Source organism: Chionomys nivalis, chromosome 11 (assembly GCF_950005125.1).
Source record: "Chionomys nivalis chromosome 11, mChiNiv1.1, whole genome shotgun sequence".
NCBI lineage: Eukaryota > Metazoa > Chordata > Mammalia > Rodentia > Cricetidae > Chionomys > Chionomys nivalis.
The window spans coordinates 39,689,655-39,709,249 of NC_080096.1; the positions used below are offsets into that span (position 1 = coordinate 39,689,655).

Sequence of the window (19,595 nt, forward strand, 5' to 3'; positions counted from 1 at the left end):
AAAATGTCTCACCGTGGGCACAGAGTTGCCCAACAGTTGAATAGATAAGAAACCACTAACACCATTTCAGGACTAGGAAAGCCAGGACAAGGGGATTCAACTCTAGGAGGAAGTGGGCTCAGAGCATAGTTTGAGAGGGCTGGCCCCTGCTGAGGTCCTCCTGACTAGATGGATGGACCCTGGTGCATCTAGGGCAGTCCTAGGGGAGGGATGAACTGTTACACTTTCTCTAGAGGAGATCCAGCAAAGGCAGAAGATCTGCCTGTGGTCACTCAGTGGAGCGGGGCTAGGCAGGCAGTCAGCCAATGAGAGGAAAGAACGAACTGAAGACAGTTCTTAATAGGCTCTTTTTCTCACCCATTGCACACAGACTGTCATGGACCTGCTGTGGGTATCTCTGGTTCTGTGTGGGGTGTTGGATGTGTGGGAAGGGCATGGTTCCACTCTGAGTTAAGTGCTCACAGTATATGGGTGAGACAGACAGACCATTAAGTAGACAAAAAAGTCAAACAGAGATAAAAGGCTTAGCCAGGCAGTGGTGGCCCACACCTTCATCCCAGCACTCGGGAGGCAGAGGCAGGCAGATATCCGAGTTTGAGGCCAGCCTGGTCTACAGAGTGTAGCCAGAGTTACACAGAGAGACCATGTCTTGAAAACAAAGAAGGAGGGAAGAAAGGAGGGAGAGAGGGAGGGAGGGAGGGAGAGAGGGAGGGAGAGAGGGAGGGAGAGAGAGCGAGACCCCTGATCTGGGGTCCAGACCAGGCTCTTCATTCTACCCAGGAGAGTTTTCCAGGTGTGGTCATATCAGAAACCTAGTACCCAAGGGGAGTGGGGACTGCATAACAAAGAAGGGGAGCTAAGTGGCTTCTGTTCAGGGACACCCCCCCCCCCCCCCCCGCCATCTCCCCACAGAACAACCAGCTGGAGAAGATCTACCCCGAGGAGCTGGCTAGGCTGCAGCGGCTGGAGACACTCAACCTTCAGAACAACCGCCTGACCTCCCGAGGTGAGGGGACATCTCCAGAGCTGGGACACCTGCTCAGGGGCCTGGGACACGGTGTGTGTGTGTGTGTGTGTGTGTGTGTGTGTGTGTGTGTGTGTGTGTGTGTCAGAGGCTTGAGAGGAATGGTGGCCACGGAAAAACTCACCTTGGAGAACCTGGGGTGAAGAGGAGCCAGGCTTCGGCTGGGCGGCAGGGGTGCTCTCTGATGTTATCCTGACCCTGCTGGGGGTGTCTGGGACCCAGGAGGTAGGACCTCGGGCACTGAGAGTACAAGCTTCCTGGGGCCTTGTTAGCGACTCTCCGATTTGCAAGGGCCCTTAGAATCCAAGAGCAACATATGCAAGTTGTCTTTTCTCCCCGAAGACCAAGTAAAATACATAATTGGGATAAAACTTTCAGGAAACAGAGTGGAAGGGGAGAAGAAAACCCTAATCCTGCCACTTCGAATTAATCAATATTAAGATTTGGTACTCTCCCTTCCCCATTTTAAAAGAAAGCAGCTTTATTGAGATGTAATTTATGCGCCGTAAGTGACCCGGTTTGAAAGTCCAGTCCAATCTGGTATGTTTCAGCGAGTTTACGCAGTGTACAGCCGCCTCTGTGATCTGTAGTCCTTCATCCTGGGTTTTAAAGCCACAACTGAGCTCCTGCGATCGCTGCGCCTGTTTTGTTTTACCTAGCAGCTTCTCTCTCGCGCTGTTGCAGGAGCTCTGTCTGGCTGTCACGTCATACTCCACAGCAGGGTATTCCATGGAGAGACTGCCCGGCCGTGGCTTATATAACTGTTCCTTCTCCTTTGACTTGGGCCCGTCCCAGCATCTGGGGGTCCTGGAATGGGAACTGGATGTCAGAGGCCAGCACATGGCTGGAGAGGGGCCAGTCTAACTGGTCTCCTCACAAGCCAGCTGCCAGATGGGACCAGGGGTAAGGCCTGCCCCTACACAGAGCCTATCCCGGCTTGGCTGCACCTGCCTATAGGTGGGGCTGAGGTTGAAGGGGGGCTCTGACCCCTTGTGCAGCCATCCCCAGGGGAGCATTCCTTCTGGCTTCAAAGGGTTAAGCTAGGTCACTCAGTCCCCAGCAAGCACTTAGCTGCTTGCTTCTCTGCTTGGGCCACATCAGGAGAAGAGAGAACACAGGATAAACACAAACTGGTGGGGAAGGGAGGGAGCTGCCTAGCAAGGGGGTGGTTTGCCTGTTCCCCTGCAGTTTATCCTTCACCCAGGGCTCTGACCTGTCCTTTAAAGGGCTCCCAGAGGAAGCATTTGAGCATCTGAAGAGTCTCAATTACCTGTACCTGGCCAACAACAAGGTGAGGGTCATGGAGGGTGGGCGGGCTTCCCGGGGGTAGGCAGGCTTCCCTGCCCTCTTGGCTCTCTCTTCCCTTGCACTCTGTGATTGTCTCCCAGTGCCCTTTCCAGCCTGGCTTCTAGGTCCTTGTTGTCATGGTTGTTGAGAAGGGGCGCACGCCATCCCCCTATAAGCTAGAGTGTGTCTGTTGATGAAGCAGCCAAGGCCTCCAGCACGGATGGGTGGAGGGAGAACCCAGCTTGTCACACAGGCCCTTGAGCAAAGCCATGAAGTCTGGGCCCAGGGGAAGTCTGTACAGCTGAGGTGGCACGCTTCTGTTCTCCCCAGTACTCAGGGCTAGGGTAGGAGCATTGAAGTCGGGGAATTTGAGACAAGCCTGAACACGAGGAGACTTGTTTCAAAATGTGTAGATGTAAATAATAAACAGAAAGACAGAAAGGTTGGCAGAAATGGAGCTTGCCTTCCCTCTGTCCAGAGTAACTTTTCAATCACACTCTTCCTTCTGACCTCTAACCCCTTCCCAGGAGCCCAGGAGCCCAGGGGTGTGGGGTCAGGTGCAAAGGGCTTTGACTACCAAGCTAAGGGCTATGGGAACTGGGCACATTTTGTTTTATCAAAAGATGGAATGTTCGAAACATCTGAAGTTTCTACATTAGGAAAGTGGCTTTGGTGTCAGGGAAGAACCCAGGGAAGGGAAACAGATAAGCACCCAGAGGCAGGGCCTAGAGCTAGCCTCTATTGGTCTTTCTGCCGGCTCTTTCCTTTCCAGCTCACCTTGGCACCCCGATTCCTGCCAAACGCCTTGATCAGTGTGGACTTTGCTGCCAACTATCTCACTAAGATCTATGGACTCACCTTTGGCCAAAAGCCAAATCTGAGGTCAGAAGTCAGAGGGATGATCCTGGGTGTGGGAATGAATGTGGGTCGGGTGAGTAGGAGGGTTTGGGGGAAGCTGAGACAAAGAAGGGACCCAGGCAGGCCCTGAGAAGGGACCCTGCTGTGCTGTGTGTGGGCTACAGGCTGTGCTCAGGGGTGGTGGAGGAACAGCCAAGGCCTAGAGGAGCTCAGGATCCAGAAAGCTGAGACCTGATGGATGAGGAGGCCTCTGTGCAGTAAATGAGGAATGAGCTTATGCATGGGAGTGATGGGGTCTGGGAGGGAAGAGCAGCTTCCGGCCAGCAACGCTGCCCTTCTTTGAACTTGATTAAGGGGGTGTGACCATTCCTGGGACCCCCACACTGAACTTCAGATGAAGGAGTTTGGGCTGGGACCAGTAAGTCCTATTTCTGCCATTAATTTATGTGGTGACTTCTGGCAGGGTGCCGAGTCTTTTGGTCGCTGTCCCTGACCATATAGAGGGTTCTGAAGCCCTTTAACTCTGCATCCCCGGGTTAAGATGGTAGAAAAGTACCCTAGGCCCTGATCTCAGCTTGGGTAAGGTACACAGCAAAGTTGATCTAGGGCTGGGGAGCCCAGGTGGGGTGAGGACTGCACCTCAACCCCACAGGTCTGTGTACCTGCACAATAACAAGCTAGCAGATGCCGGGCTGCCGGAGAACATGTTCAACGGCTCCAGCAACGTCGAGATCCTCATCCTGTCCAGCAACTTCCTGCGCCACGTGCCCAAGCACCTGCCACCTGCCCTGTACAAGTTGCATCTCAAGGTGGGGAGCAGAAGGGCAGATGGGGGGTAGAAGCAGACCCACAGAGACCAACTGAGGGAGAAGCATGGCCCAGTTGGGTATGGGGATGCTGAGGGAGACTGAGAGTCCCATGCAGGAGTATTAGCTACCTAGGGGAATAGGCAGGTATCTGGGCACCTGACCATCAGTGTGGGCTTGAGGGGTCTATCAGCACACCCAGACACTGCAGGTATGACTCCCCTCTTGCTAGCCCCCGGGCTTCTCTGTGCACCTCATTCTGTGCCAGGACCCAGGCTGCTTACTTTACCCCCTCCCTGCCTTTCCTTCTAGAACAATAAGTTAGAGAAGATCCCCCCTGGGGCCTTCAGTGAGCTGAGCAACCTCCGGGAGCTGTACCTGCAAAACAACTACCTGACCGATGAAGGCCTGGACAATGAGACCTTCTGGTGGGTCCTTGTATCACCACATCTTCCTCATCACCATGACACCGGGCGGTCCCAGCTGGTCTCAGCTGGGCACGGCCATGTGTCTACTTTCCTTGCCTGCTTTCCCTGGAGAAGAAACTTTGGGGCTTGTGTCTTTTGCCGTTTCTGTCTCTGGGAACAAGTCAAGTGTATAGATAAGGCCTGCTGAGACGGCAGATGTGGGATGTGGGCTCCTGCTTAGCATCTCAGTCCCCTCCTTTCTCCAGGAAGCTCTCGAGCCTGGAGTACCTGGACCTGTCCAGCAACAACCTGTCTCGGGTCCCAGCGGGCCTTCCCCGCAGCCTGGTCCTGCTGCACCTGGAGAAGAACGCCATCCAGAGCGTCGACGCTGACGTGCTGACACCCATCCGCAGCCTTGAGTACCTGCTGCTGCACAGCAACCAGCTGCGGGCCGAGGGCATCCACCCCCTGGCCTTCCAGGGCCTCAAGCGGCTGCACACGGTGCACCTATACAACAACGCGCTGGAGCGGGTGCCCAGTGGCCTGCCCCGCAGAGTTCGCACCCTCATGATCCTGCACAACCAGATCACGGGCATCGGCCGCGAGGACTTCGCCACCACCTACTTCCTGGAAGAGCTCAACCTCAGCTACAACCGCATCACCAGCCCACAGATGCACCGGGATGCCTTCCGCAAGCTGCGCCTGCTGCGCTCCCTTGACCTGTCTGGCAATCGCCTGCAAACCTTGCCTCCGGGCCTGCCTAGAAATGTACACGTGCTGAAGGTCAAGCGGAATGAGTTGGCTGCCCTGGCACGCGGGGCGCTAGCTGGCATGGCCCAGTTACGGGAACTCTACCTCACAGGCAATCGACTGCGGAGCCGAGCCCTGGGACCCCGGGCCTGGGTGGACCTTGCTGGTCTGCAGGTACTAAAGGACTTGGCCACATGGGGACACAGGGAGGAGAGAGGATGGTGGACCTACTGTGATGGCTGCCCTGAGCCTACTCAGCTGCAGGGATGAGGGACAGCTGTGCCAGGCGCCAGGTTCCTAATTCACGGTTAGACACCTGCTGGGGAGGCTGACCTCAGGATAGGAGGGTTGTGACCATGCAGTCCAACCTACTTATAGGTTCAAAAGCAAAGGGCAGAATGAGCACAGGAGCCTGTGTCTGGGGTGGCCGGGCCAGGTCACCACAGGCAGACCCAGGCTTGAGAAGGGTGGTAGAGGTGAGAGATAGTCAGGGCTTCAGGTCAGGGTCCCTAGCTCAGGAGGACTAGGGGGCAGTTTGGGCAACATGGTCCCATGGTCCTGAAGTACAGAAGCAGGTGCTTACAGAAGACTGGGCCTTGATGCTGGAGGTTGGGGTGCTGTCCTTATTGATCTTACCAGTCAGCCATGGAGCAGGATGGGAGAGCCACTCAAAGCACTCTGGGCCAACTAATGGGAATGGCTGCTGTGGCCATGCAAGGGTATTCCCAAGGTCAAACCTCTCTGGGGACAAGAAGATCCTCCCATGTGAGGGGAGCAGCGAGCAGGTGGAATTCATCGGAGCCCTAAAGAGGGGGTCAGACCTGCCACAGCGCTGTTCTCCTCCCAGAGATATTCTTCATGACAGAGGCTGAGAACCTCCACACTGTCCCCCTCCCTCAGACCTCCTCAGGGCCTGCTCTGTAGATGCCTCTTCTGAGGTCTCTCGCTGCACTGTTTTCTTTATAAGCTTCTTCAGCCAGGCCTTGGGTCCTATGGGTTGTCAGTTGCCTGTATTTTCGGTAGACGGAGAGGCCCACGCTTGAACTCCTCCCTCAGCTCCAGCTCTCCACTTAGGCTGCTTATGCCCCAGGCCAAGTCCCCCCATTTCTGCACTGGACCTCACCTTCCTAGGGTCTCACCACTCCCCTAGTTGAATAGCATCTGTGCACACCCCTATCCAAGTCGTCTGGAGCTCCCCGCTTCCTCAAGGTCCCAGGCCAGATTCGCTGCTATGGTTTTCAAGGCTCCCCCTGCCCCTGCTCAGGCACACATCAGTCCTTCTCCTGGGAGCACTCTGCTTGCTCTCCTTCCTGGAGACATCTTATCAGTTAGCAGGGACAGGCAGGTCAGACATCTCCCCCAGCTTCAGCCTGGGCATCTGGAGAGCGAGCAGGGACTGTCCCTCACACTGTGGGTCTTTTGACAGCAACTGCTTCTTTTTCCTCAAATCCACCCTGTGCTAATGCCCTGGAAAGCGCTTCCTGGTCGAGGCTGGATGAGGCCTTTCCCTGCTCCCTCCTTACAGCCAGGCCCGGGGCTTGTTTAATCAGGCGCTGGTCCATCTACACAGCCTGTCTTCCTGAGGGTGGAGATGGTGTCTCAGGGAGTCCATGTCCCCAGCACCCATGGGTGCCAACCATCTCTGGAATGAATGAGGGAGTGGTGAAGCCGAGAGTGGGGAGGGTGCTCACGGCTGTGAAGACAAAACGGGAAATAAGAAGCCCTGTGGGCAGAGGAGGTGACAGAGCTGGAAATTTTGGGCTCCGTTGCAATCCTGATGTTGATGTGGGATCTGGGCAATGACCCCGAGTCCCAGCCTCTCAGGATGATGAAGGAGCTCAAGGAGCACGAAGTCGCATCGTCGGCAGCACTAGTGTGGGTCTGGGGAAGGTGCATGGGCACTCAGAGGGGCAGCAAGGGTGGGCACAGTGCGGTGTGTGCCAGGTCCCCTGCCCCACTTCCGTGGCTATAGCTCCTGGGCTCCAGGCATCCGGTGACTCTGAGCCTGCCCAGCCTGGGGCCTGCTTGTTGTGACAGGGTTTCTACAAGTCTTGTACCCACTCTCCTGGCCCCTGTACATGTGACCTGCACTCGTTGATCCTGGTGTGCCTAGTCCGGTGGAAGTGACAGGTGGATTAAAGGGGAAAGGCTAGGATTATGATACACAAGCAGCACGGCTATGACCTCATGTGCAAAGGCAGAAGGGCCTGGGTAGGATCTACATCAGTTAGAACAATATTCAGAGTCTGGCGCAGCGTGTCCCAGCCTCTTACAGAGGGTGAGACCCCCCCACACACGCACTGCTGCCACTGGAGTTCTCATTAGATACAGCTAGACTGTGACTTGGTGGGAGCCTGTAAACTGTTAAGTGCTCTGCACAGGTGGGAGTCCTTGATCCCCTGCTTGCCTCTGCAGCTGCTGGACATCGCTGGGAACCAGCTGACAGAGATCCCCCAGGGGCTGCCCCCGTCCCTTGAGTACCTGTACCTGCAGAATAACAAGATCAGTTCCGTTCCCGCCAATGCCTTCAACTCGACCCCCAACCTCAAGGGCATCTTTCTCAGGTAGGAGTCCCTGGAGCCTCCTTTGCCCCTCCCTTCCTTCCCCCCCCCCCCCGCCGCCACACATCTAACAATAGATGGGCAGTTGAGGTGGCTTGCAGGTAGAGTGTGAGCACAGCTCTGCAGGCCCGCAACGGCTCATAGGTTTCTTAGTGGGCATCAGGCACGTTGATGACTAGTGGTGTAGGGTGTTGCTGTTTGTCATGGGCATGAGAGGAGGCCCAGGGAGCATCTCGCTAGCCCACAGCTATGCAGACGAAGGTGACAGTTGTGTTCACAGCCAGCCACATGGGGCTCAGGTGTCAGACCAAGAACAACAGATGCCTAGTTCCCACTTGACTCTGGGGTTAGATGGGGTTAGAACTTCAGGGAACTCAGACTCCACAGAATATGGCTTCTTCTCAACCCCTCCCACACCCCAACTCGACCCCCCTCACCCTGCCAAAATCAGAGAGGAGACAGAACAGAAGACAGCAGAAGGTCCAGGGTGGCGGCACTGGTGTGGTGTGGCTTGGGTTTCTGAGCAGCACTGAGGCACCGTTGGGTCTAAAGTCAGGACTGAGTACTCTTACCAGCTCAGCTATGGCCTTGCCTGTGTGCCAGGCAGATTTTGGGGCTAGTGCCAGAGGGCAGCAGAGGCCACTCTCTGGCTGCCACTCTATAGCTGAAGTGGGTGTATGTATAGTGGGGGACTTCTCTGCCTTGCAGGTGACAGTCTCTGCTGTCCCCTTCTTCCAAGCTCTCAGCACCGTAACAGGTCTACTTGCCATGGTGCGCCTTGCAGCTTGGTTCCCCACCTTTTCAACTTGCTGTCCCATGTCCCAGACACCTCTCTGCCCTCTTCCCTTCTGAGCTGGGCAGGCATAAGGGGATCAGCCTGAGCACCTGACACTGACCCCTGGACCTCTGCTCAGGTTCAACAAGTTGGCCGTGGGCTCCGTGGTGGAAAGCGCCTTCCGGAGGCTGAAACACCTGCAGGTCTTGGACATTGAGGGCAACTTTGAGTTTGGTGACGTTTCCAAGGACCGGGGCCACATAGATGAGGAAGAGGAAGAAGAGGAGGAGGAAGAGGATGAGGAAGAGGAGACGGGATCATAACGGAGTGACACAGATCTGACCCAGGTGGGTGGTCTGTGTGGGTGTGTTGCTTGTTTCTCGCTACACTGTCCCTGACCTGTTAGGTCTCTGTGTCAACCTCACCCTGTTCTCTATCTACCCCTTCATTTTGAAAACCTGTCAGTTCATTTTGCACGTAGGATTGCACCATGGGAGAGGTTGGTGTGTGTGGCATAGTGCCCGTGGAAGCCAGTCTGTGCCCAAGGCATTCTAACAGGGGGATGAGTACGGTACTGGGAGATAGCTGGGGTGCAGAGACTCCCAAGTCTGGGGCTCAGGGGCGAGGCCTGAGCTGGAGATGGGAGGTAGTCGCTGTAGGCCTTGAGATAGGTATAGACACCGAGGGAGTTAGAAGAGCGTGTCCAGGACAGAGAGGGAGAGGGTAGCCATAGACAGTTAACGTACAGGGAGTTTGCACACACTCGTGTGTGCATGTGTGCATGCTTTCCTCCAGGACACAATCACAGGCAATAACAGGTACATATCTGTGTGAACAAGTGTGCATAGAGGAGTGTCTATGGGTACCCATTTGCACAGGCTTACATGTAGACACACATATACACACATACCTAGTACATGCATGGATTTCTCTAGAAGTAGGGGACTCAAGCTGCTTCAGTGCGAAGAGCTCGAGGGAGGTGGTCTCTGCTGAGCCTAACTGGATGTGTCGACACAGTCCTGTGACTTCCTAGGGAACCCCCGAGAGAGAGGCAGGGGTGGAGAGAATGTCTGGGAAGTCAATGAATATATCTGCTCTGGGGTAGCAAGAGCTGAGGGAGCGGTAGAGGGAGGCCATGTAAAGCTTGCGAAACCCGCTCTGCTTGGTATTCCTCTTGGCACAGGTGGCATGGATGCTCATGGGATATGCCATCAAGGGAGGGCGGTACAGTGAGGGGAGCGGGTATGAGGGCTGTGGTAGGGGTTTCAGAAGACTGTAACTGTCCCACTGTGGACGGAGGGCCGTGGAGCTGAGTGGCTGCAGTCACAGGCTTAGTGGCTGGATCTGAAGTCCATCTGCTTTCTGTCCATGCAGTGGAAGATGGCAAGCAGGGATTTGGATTCATCCATGGCTGCCTTTTTGGTTAGGGTTGTAAGTCCAGAAAGACAAGAACAAGGAAATGGGATATTAACAGTCTCTGTCCTGGGGCAGACTTGGTGAGGAGGAGGGGCAGGTGGAAGTGTTGTAGCAGAGGTGTGGGGGCAGTGCTGGAACCTGGGCAGGTGATAGGGAGTGTTCCGGGAGAGAGAAGTGGTCAGGGGGGATAGCTAAGGTTCCTTAGGGCTTTAGAGAATGTATTAGGGGCTGTGAAGTCAGGGTGTGGCCATAGGAGGAGGCTGCTGGTCATGGCCACAGTTAGGATGCTGACTTGAAGCTGAGAGGAACTGGTGGTGGTGGGGTTATTGATGGGGGTGACAGCTCTGAGGATGGATGGTGGGGACAGGGCATACCTATGACAGAAAGCATGGCAGGGTTGTAAGCATAGGGGGGCAGATCCAGCTACCAGGGACAGCTAAGGACGTAGAGTCCTTGTCCTAAGGTACCGTCCTTAAAAGTCAGGGGTCAGCAGGAAAGGATAATTGCTATCCCACGAGGACTCTCTGGGGTTAAGGAGAATCTTCCCCCTTTGTGGAATGTTGGCCATAGCCAAGCCAACCGAGTGGAATGCTGGGAGAAGTCCCAGAGAGTTCTGGATTCAAGCAGGGGCACCTCCCCATCACCACTCACAGTAGCCTAGCTTCCAACCCCCCCCCCCGCCCCGGTTCATTTCATCCAAAGCTGTTTGTAGCTAGCCCTGACTCTACAACGTGTTCCACAGGACGATGGACCCACCGGACTCCTTCTGCAGCCCAGGCCTGTGCCCCACGAGCATCCCCTTCTGACACACCCAACGCTGAGCCTAAGGGGCATCCGAATGCCACAGGCTGAACACAGTCTCCTGTCCCACCCCTTCCTGTAATATGCCACACAATCAGACACGTGCAAATACCACACCCCCAGTCTGGCCACACAGACACACAGATAGCCAGCTGCACATGACCCTCCAGACTGGCTGTCTTCACAGTCCCACACCAACACACACACACACACACATGTACACATGCACACACATGCACATGCACACACACACATACACACACATACACACACGCACACACACACACACACACCATACACCCTGACTTCTGAGTCCACACTGGCCTGGTACACTCAGGCAACTGCTCTCTCCCCAGTTTACATACAGAGTGACCTATGCCACCGAAAGTTCCTGCTTCTGGCCAGCTCTGGCCGTTAACAGTTGGCCATGTGCCTTGTCCTCTGTTGTCCCTCTCTTGGAGACTCGGGTTGTCTCCTTGCTCTTGGCCAGGTGCTTTCTCCCTCTGAGACTCACAAAAGCTGGCTTTTGTTTTTTGCCTTCCCTCTGGGGATGTGAACCTTCTAACTTCTACCATGGCCTCGCCCCCTCCCCAGGTGCTGGGGCAGTCCCACCACAGGGAGCCCCTTTTTGCTGTGCCCTGGCAGGCCACAGGCACTTTCTGAGGACAATCTCAAGAAGGAGGAGGAGGGAAAGAGGCAGCTGTGCTTGGTGGGGGTTGGAGGTGGCAGCTGCGCTGGTCTTCAGTTCTGCAGGGAAGTTCTGGGTACCTTTGGTTTTGTTTAAGGAGGAAAATATATAAAGATAAAAGTCTCAAAGCTGATTTTTCCTGTTACAGAAAAACTAATATAAAGTATTACCCCTGCCCTTGCAGCCATGTTGTGTCTGTGTGTGCTTCCCTCAGGAAGTGGACTGGCCTCTGCTCAGGGCAGACGAGATCCAACAAGCAATACCCCTGACCAGCAAGAATGAGGGCCGGGGCTAGGTCTGAGGGGCCCCCGCAGGAGTGGGGCAGACAGAGGAGGGATAGGACATAGCATGGGGGGAAGGCTTGGCACATGCACTCTCAGGGGGTGGAAATCTGCTTTTAGAGTCAGACAGGGCACAGGCCTGTCCATTCCCCCTGCTCCCCCAAGCTGAGCCCCCAGGCAGAGGATCCACCTGGAGAGTCATCTTCATCATCTTTGCATGGAGGTGGTGTTGCTGGGGTTCCTAATGTGGTCTGTGCTGGTCACAGATAGGGAAGAGGCAGAAGGCAGGTCCGAGCGCTCGTGTAGAGCTGACGTGAGGCCAGTCTCTTTAAGCATTCCCAGGGAAGAGGTGAGGGACATGTCCAATATGCCACTCCACTGTGGGCAGAGCTTGGCTTGGGCAAAAAGCTGTAGGGAGGCTGTACCTAGTTGCCATTTGGATCTCGATGACTATATAGGGATCTCCTGAACTGGAGGTGTGTGGGTACAAGCCTGTCAAGTTCATCAAGTATAGACTCCTGCCTGCGGCTAGCCGGGCAAGGCAGCTGATTCCTCAAAGGCCTTATGAGGTGACTCGGGGAAGGCAAAATGAGCCCATCTACATGAAGGGAAAAGTAACTGGCTGGACAGCTGCTCTGTCTCAGGTGGTCAGGAGTCAACTGTGGACCCGTGAGAGGACCACAGAGAGTGGGAGGATGGGAGGATGTCTACTTGGAGCTGAGGTTCTTCCTGGAGTCTTTACACTCAGGGGAGGAAGGTAGAGTTCAAGGGTAAGGGTCCTGACCCTTGAGTGACCTTGGGGAGGCCTGTCTCCTCCCTTGGTCCCAGTGTCCTCTTGGGCCTGGTACACTATCCCTCCAGACCCAGAGTTATACCTTGCTACCCCACACTTAACTCCAATCCCAACTACAACAGATTGTGTGGCCAGCACCCTTCTCTGTGCCTTAGGCTTTTTGAACTAGGTCTTTCTCTAAGGCAAAGTGTTAGATAACCAAGGGCAGGCTTTGACTGAGACTTTCCCTTTTCTGGGGTCTGATTATAGGACCAGAGCCCAGACAAGGCTAATCAAGGTAAGGAGGTCTGAACATAACTATCTTGGGAAAGACCCAATCAAGCTTACTAAGGTGGCCTGGGGTGGGCTTGTTTATACCTGTTTCCCACAGGTGATGGCTCGTATAGGCCTGTCCTCACTGTGGCCACCAGGACTGGCTGATCTGTGTCCTGTGAGCTTGTGTTAGCTCAACAAAGAAGTTCTGCCTAAGAGTCTGGTCTCAACTAGAGAGTATGGCTCAGGCCTTATCATCTCAGCATTTGGAAAGGTGGGAGCAGGAGAGTGGCTACTAACACAGTCTACATAATGGGTGGCCAGTACTGCATAATAAGACCCTGTCCCAAAACAAAACACCACCAGCACACAGTCTGTTATATCCACAAGACTTGAAAAAGCAAGGACTTTTATTTATCACGTTATTGCAAACACAGGAGGGACCAGTAACTCCCATTCCACTTTGCCACACAAGCCTTATGGAGTTTGGACTCCAAGATATTGCCAGTCACTTGGCCAGAGAATCCCAGCCGGGCTTCCCTCCTTGTGGACAGCCCATCTTGTCCACCTGTCCCACGGGAGGCTGGCTGGGCTGTACCCATGGGGCCTTCCAGCTCTAATGGACATCAGTCTCCACATTAGATGTGAGATCTGGGGGACAGAAATGGACAAGGCAGTGGCACACAGAAGCCGCCAGGTCTCAGCCCTGGTATAGGCCAGCCCTTGTTGGGAGTGTTGGGGTGAGACCACATGCTGTCGGGTGGAGGACGGTTGACCTGTGGCAGAAACAGGGACGCTGTTGTATCCCCATGAGTTGCACACAGTGGTAGCTGTGGGGACACTGGAGAGGGCAGAGCCTCTTTTGCTGGTCCTTGCAGGCTGCTTTGTCCACTAGATGGGAGTAGCCGAGGCTCCAGAGACGTGAGTTAACATCTGGTGTTGCTTTCAGTGAGTGGTTGTAGCTCTCAGACCCCAAAACTATTCCTCCATGAGTTAGAGGCAAAGACCCCTCCCTGCCAGGTGCTTCTGTGAGCTCATGCAGTAGAAACTGTCATAGCTAGGTCTTGGGCCACACAAACCCGTAGTTGCTGGCTGGTCTCCTGCATGTTGTCGTCTCTTTTCTGAGACAATTTCTCACCAATGGCTGACTAGCCTGTCAGGGTGGAACTTGAGCTGGGCTTCGCCAACTTCTCAGGTGTCTTTTGAGTTCAGTGCCTTAGCCCAGACCCTAGGGTCTGGCTGGCTCTGCAGCCCTGGGAGCTCACACATTGGTCTCCAGCTCGCTAATCTCAATGGTGCAGTGGTCTAGGCTGGTCGTGGCCAGTTCCTCATCCTGCTCTACCTGGACTGGGATGTGGTGGGGGCACATGGGGCCGAGGGTTAGTTCCGAGGCCTCGGCCACACTCTTCACACAGCCGTTCTGCTGGGCCGCCACAATCTCCTGCAGTGTCACCGGCTTGGTCTCGCAGGGTAGCAGTGTCTGGAGAGGAAGCGAGCCTTGTTAGCACGAGGAGGGACGAGGGTGCATAGTGCTGAACAGTCTCAGGAACTGGGAGCCACTGAAAGGGACTTTCCTATAAACACGGGTGGGTAGCCTTGGCAGGGCTGAGGCCTTTCTGGGTACCAGTTTGCAAGCTGCCTTGCCTCCTGTCTCCTGTTTTGGTAGATGAAGGACTTGCTCCCCAGAATCCAGTTGGGGAACAGTAGCCCCTCCGCCTGAACTTTAGCATCCTTCCAGGGAAGTGGGTACAGTCAACTGCACACACCAGCAACCCTGAATACCAGACAGTTCCCAGCAGCCTCACAGCGTCCTGCGTGAGGGATTGGGTTTCTCAGAGGGAAGATGGGCTGGGTTTTTTTCCTGCTTCACTGGCTACATCTGGGCACTCTGTCAGGTCCATCATGAAATCTGTATTCCCCCTGACTCCATCTCTTCGAGGCATCCTGGGGGGACGCTGCTCTCACCTCAGTGCCCATGTTCTGAGCAAAATCCTTCCGGCAGATGTGGGCCATGATCCCCGCTGCCAGTGCGTCACCCAGCACGTTAATCATGGTACGGAAGCGGTCCCTGGCAAGCCAAGGTGGGGGGTGAGCCACAACAACCTCAACAAGGAAGTGGTAGAGGGCCACGCTCAACTGGAAAGTGAGGCCACGGCACAGAAGCTCGGGCAGTGGCTGCAGACAGGGAAGCACCCAACCCACCCTCAGTGGTGCCTAAGCAGCTGAGGAGGCCTCTTCATGAACACAGGCCCAGTGAAGAGAGGCCAGACTTGGGGTCACTATCTAGAATGTCTTTAGGGAATTCAAGGGGACTCTGTCTTGACTTTTGAACTCTGGGACCCTAAGCCACACAACCGAGCTGGTGTGGATTGTTGGGGCACCCCAGTCCCCTTCCTTCCCATCTCAGCAAGGGTAGGGCTGGGTAGGGATGGAACAAAGCACTCACAGGGCCCAGTCCACGGCGATGATGAGATTGATGTCATCGGTGGGTAGTCCCACAGAGGTGAGCACAATGACCATGGTGACGAGCCCTGCCTGGGGGATGCCAGCCGCCCCGATGCTGGCCGCAGTGGCTGTGATGCTGCAGAGGGGGAAGGGTGTGGCAGCCCTGGTTCCTAGACCAGAATTCTAGGGCCTCAGGGCCGGCCAAGGCATGGGGACTGCCATGAGTATCACGCCGGGGGTTCCCAGAGAAACGTATCTGCTCACAGTCTTCGGCCCATGGGTTCACATCCCCGTTCTTGGGGGAATTGGAATAAGCTAGGAAACTGTGCTGTGGGGCAAAGGCACCCGGATTCTGATGGTCTACTAGCACCGCTCCACCCCAGCCTCGCCCTGGGCCTGGGTCAGAACTGGGTGCTGGGACTGGCCTATAAGGAGGCCGCCTCAGGCTTTGCCCCCATGACAGCAGCTCACATTTGACACAAGCCTCTCTGGTCCTCGGGCCTGGCCCTTGCCTCTGCTCATCCTGGTCCCAGCGCCTGTCCTGCCTGTCCTTGCGGACCCAGGGGTCCTCTGGAGTATGGCATTAGTACACACCTGATAGTGATGATCTGGCCGAAGTCGAGCTCGTAATTGTTGACCTGGGCAATAAAGATGGCAGCCACAGCCTCGTAGAGCGCGGTGCCGTCCATGTTGATGGTGGCGCCCACAGGCAGCACAAAGCGAGCGACGCGCCGGTCGATATGGTTGTTCTCCAGGAGGCACTTGAAGGTGATGGGCAGTGTGGCTGAGCTACGGGCAGAGGGCCAGGTGTCTGCCCACCACCCTCCTCCAGGTCACTACAGGAGGGTCAGCTCATTGATGCCCTGACAGAAATGTGGGGCATACATGTCGGTCAGCTTGAGACGCTAGGAGTGACCCCAGGAAGAGCACTACTGTGTACTAGGCTTTGGGTGGTCTTTTCCTTCATCTTCCCTGGGGAGGGATACCAAGTGTGTCTATAGTGGTACCCCACGGAGGTTGTACCCCAGTGCCTGGGCCTTGAGTCCAGCCCCCCATGGGCCCTCAGCAAGGCCTGTAACCTCGGGCGCCTTGGTTTCTGTTATACACCACTCCCAGACCACAGGGTGACAGCAAGCGCAAGCCATGCAGGCTTAGAGAACACCGCGTGTCAAATTGCTGAGCAAGGGCTTCTGCTGCAGGGGTGAGGCTGCCTCTGACAGGGTTGGAACTTGGCACTGTCTGAGAGACTGAGGCCCAGGCAAGAAAGGTGAGGGCTGTAAGGAGTAGTAGACCTTTGACCCAGAAAGATGGGCTTGGGTCCCACAACTCCTTCCACATCGGACTTGTACACTTGGTCTCAGGAAAATATCACGTCCTCATAGGGCGAGATGACCATGCCTGACCGCTGTACGCCCCTCCTCCCTCCTCTGACTATCACAGGTCCCCTGTGTTCAGCTGTGATAAGTAGTCCCCAAGGCCAGGCTCAGGTTCACTGGTTCTACTGGCCTTCTCACCCTGGGGATTATCCCAGCCTCTGAAGCAATCCTGTACAGGTACAGATTATTCCGGTCCAAGTACGGGGCCACTTGGGCCTGAGGAGGCTAAGTGACAGCCACCACACTGGCATGCTTCATAGAACCGTGACTCCAGCCTTGGCTGTCCAGAGACGCTGCCGAGGTTGAAACAGTTTTTCAGCTTGGACATCCCATAGAGAGTAGACAGACAGAGGCCCTGTGGTGTCGGGGGGCCTGCCCTGACAGGAGACATGGGCTGTGGAGTAAGGACGGGCCCTCCATGAAGACTGGAAAAGCTTTGGGACCACGGACAAAGGAAGGCCTAAGGGTAGGCAAGCCTTGAGCACTAAGTCCCCATATGGTGATATCACCATGGCACTGTTCCCACCCCTGGGACATCCTGTGGTTCTGTGGCTGTAGATGAATGGTGGCTGGACAGACGGACAGAGAGAGTTCTGTTTGGCCTACCACAACCCACTCAGCTCTTCATCCGGGGCTACCTGGAGGAGGTGGCCAATGCAATCAGCAGAGCCTGGAGGACTCCACGGATGAAGACGATGGGGTTCTTCCTGGTGATGAGGAAGTAGAGCAGGGGCAGGATGAGGAGGCCATGGACCACCAACCCGCATACCACAGTCAAGGCATAGAAGCCCAGCTTCTTCCCCACGGCCTTGGGGTCATCCATCTCCAGGATCTTTCCCGCGATCAGGAAGACAATGCCAAAGGGGAAGTACCTGGGGTGGCAGAGTGGCCGCAGGTGACAGGCCATCCCACCTGCCACCTTGTGATTTCATCTCAAGCCCTTCATGGTTCCCAATAACCGAGTGAGTCTGTAATTGAGGTGCCCAGCTGTGACATCGCTACACCCCAACCCTAGGCAGCCTGGCCCCTCTTTGCTAGTTCCATCTGTGCCTCTGGGGACTTCAAATCCCACTTTAGCCCAGCAATGCCACATCTAGGTGAGCACAGACAGCCCTCTGCATGCACCTCTGACTAGAAGGCTCCTAAGGTCAGAACTCTTAACTAGCATGGTTACCGGTCTCCAAAAACTGAGCTAAACAGACTCCACAGCATGGGGCAACTGAGGCAAGAAGGCAGAAGACTAGGCTTGGGTGCCCTGGGGACCCCGCACACCCAGCTAGCTCTCCCGGGCCCAGGCTGACCCTCCTGTGCAGGTTGTTGAGCTCCTCAGAGAGCACTGAGCATGGGTTAGTGATGGGTCCCTCCCTGCGGCCCCTCCCTGGGGAACTCACCATCCCGCAACGGCCACAATCTTCATGACGGACTCATTGAGGCACTGGCAGAAGCTGACCAGGGGCGTCCCGCTGTCACCCATGCGACCCAGCATGATGCCTGCAGGGTCACACAGAGTCACAGGTGTGCTGGGTCATCGTGCAGTTATGCTGATAGCAAAGCGGGGACAGATGGGCGCAGAGTTCTCTTGACAAGAACACATGGGGAGACTGCTCCTTGGGGTCAGCCCTGTGACAACATCACCATGTCACCATTCTGAGGAGCTCCACACTCTGAGACTGTCCCCCCCCCCAAAGCTCTTCATGCGTCTCAGCAGCTCGGTGGCTTGCCCAGGAGGGAACCTTGGCATGTGGGGCTCCAGAGAAGGGCTCTGTCACCTTGTGGGGAAGAGGTGAATGAAGGCCTGCCTGTGTAAGCAGGACAAGCCAGGGCTAGGGGTGATCCTGGGCCAGGCCTACTCATCTGGCCTGTGACATCCTGGCAAAGGAGCAAGCTCACGCTCTCCAGCTCGGTCTGCCTTCTGGCTATTTCTGGCCCTCCTCACCTTCCCTGGGATATCTCCAGATGGAACTTTGGGCTAATTTAGATCTGGTGTGTACATAGGACACAGGTGTGACAATGAGTCACCCCATAGGCAAGGTGGCCTGAGTACCAGCCATGTCCCCATACCAGGAAAGAACAGAAAGGACACAGGGTGAAGGACTGGCGCCTTGATTAGGGCAGCTTCACATAGTGCTACGGATAGACAAAAGTGAGGGCACTCTCAGGCTCTCACAGGAGTGGGCACACTAAGTGTGCTCGTAGGAGTGGGCACACTACTGTGAACTAGTGCTGACTGAGCACACAAGCACAAAGTCACGGCAATACCCAGTTACACTGCCCAGGGAACACTGAGAGTCTCAGACATTTCTTTTGCTCTGCTACCAGGTATCCTTCATCTGTTACTTTCCTCAGAGAGGCTGTGGCTGGAGGGGAAGAGAGCACAGAGTCCAGGGCCAGTCTCAGGCCTTTAACCCTTCATGTGCCTGGCATTTTGGCCAAGGCAGTCGGAGCTTTGCTGTCTGTCATTGCCTACACACTCAGTCATTGTCCGAGCATCTCTTTAGCAGGTTTCGCCGAGCCCTGTCCTTGCTAGGCACCACGGAGGCTCAGGCAAACAGACTGTACGCCAGGCAGGTGATGCTGAGCCATCCAACCCAGCTTTAGTGCCACTCCACACAAATAGTGACTAATGCAACAGGCTCAGATGTTCACTGTGGAGCATCCCGAGCAGAGAAGCCGTCACCTGGGCACCTGACTGAGTCTGGCGACGGGGGATAGGAAGACCTTGGTGAGGATGAGAGAGGAGGCAGGGAGAAAGGACAGGAGTAGTGGGCTAAGGAGAGTAGAGGCCTGGACCACAGGACTGCAGGGAGACGGAGTGGCCTGGGATGCATCTATGAGTTCTGCAGCCTCTAAAGCCCCGTTTAGCTTCTGTCCAGGTGCAGCCTGTAGAGCAGGATCGGCTTCTTGATCCCAAGGACATACCAGAGGGGACAAGAGCACAGATGCAGGGGACTCTAGGCAAATGTTGCAGGATCCAGATGACTCCCGGGTTGTAGTAATGGTGGCAGGGGGTGGGGTGGGGGGTCGGAGGCAGGCTGGCAGAAGCTGGGTCGGGAGTGTTCCTGAGGTCAGATAGCA

The 19,595-nt window shown here is 55.6% G+C and overlaps 2 protein-coding genes across 7 annotated transcripts in view; one reads left to right on the forward strand and one right to left on the reverse strand.

Annotated features, from left to right (window-relative positions):
* Podn (podocan) overlaps nucleotides 1-19,595 on the forward strand; it is a 35,785-nt gene that overhangs the window by 8,391 nt on the left and 7,799 nt on the right. For 4 of the 6 annotated variants that reach the window (XM_057784025.1, XM_057784028.1, XM_057784023.1 and 1 more), the window contains 9 exons: nucleotides 913-1,006; nucleotides 2,251-2,315; nucleotides 3,084-3,193; nucleotides 3,822-3,978; nucleotides 4,288-4,403; nucleotides 4,649-5,306; nucleotides 7,548-7,696; nucleotides 8,608-8,815; nucleotides 10,627-11,544. In XM_057784025.1, coding sequence (XP_057640008.1) covers nucleotides 913-1,006; nucleotides 2,251-2,315; nucleotides 3,084-3,193; nucleotides 3,822-3,978; nucleotides 4,288-4,403; nucleotides 4,649-5,306; nucleotides 7,548-7,696; nucleotides 8,608-8,791 — 1,533 coding nt within the window. In that variant the 3' untranslated portion in view covers nucleotides 8,792-8,815; nucleotides 10,627-11,544. Of the gene's footprint in view, nucleotides 1-912; nucleotides 1,007-2,250; nucleotides 2,316-3,083; nucleotides 3,194-3,821; nucleotides 3,979-4,287; nucleotides 4,404-4,648; nucleotides 5,307-7,547; nucleotides 7,697-8,607; nucleotides 8,816-10,626; nucleotides 11,545-19,595 lie in introns of those variants that run through there. The other 2 variants (XM_057784026.1, XM_057784027.1) reach the window with 2 other exon arrangements.
* Nucleotides 13,961-19,595, reverse strand: part of Slc1a7 (solute carrier family 1 member 7) — a 43,287-nt gene continuing 37,652 nt past the window's right edge. Inside the window, exons 6-11 of the mRNA XM_057784029.1 lie at nucleotides 17,912-18,011; nucleotides 17,159-17,392; nucleotides 15,739-15,933; nucleotides 15,146-15,280; nucleotides 14,665-14,767; nucleotides 13,961-14,179 (exon numbers count right to left, since the gene is read on the reverse strand). Coding sequence (XP_057640012.1) covers nucleotides 13,961-14,179; nucleotides 14,665-14,767; nucleotides 15,146-15,280; nucleotides 15,739-15,933; nucleotides 17,159-17,392; nucleotides 17,912-18,011 — 986 coding nt within the window. The remainder of the gene's footprint in view (nucleotides 14,180-14,664; nucleotides 14,768-15,145; nucleotides 15,281-15,738; nucleotides 15,934-17,158; nucleotides 17,393-17,911; nucleotides 18,012-19,595) is intronic.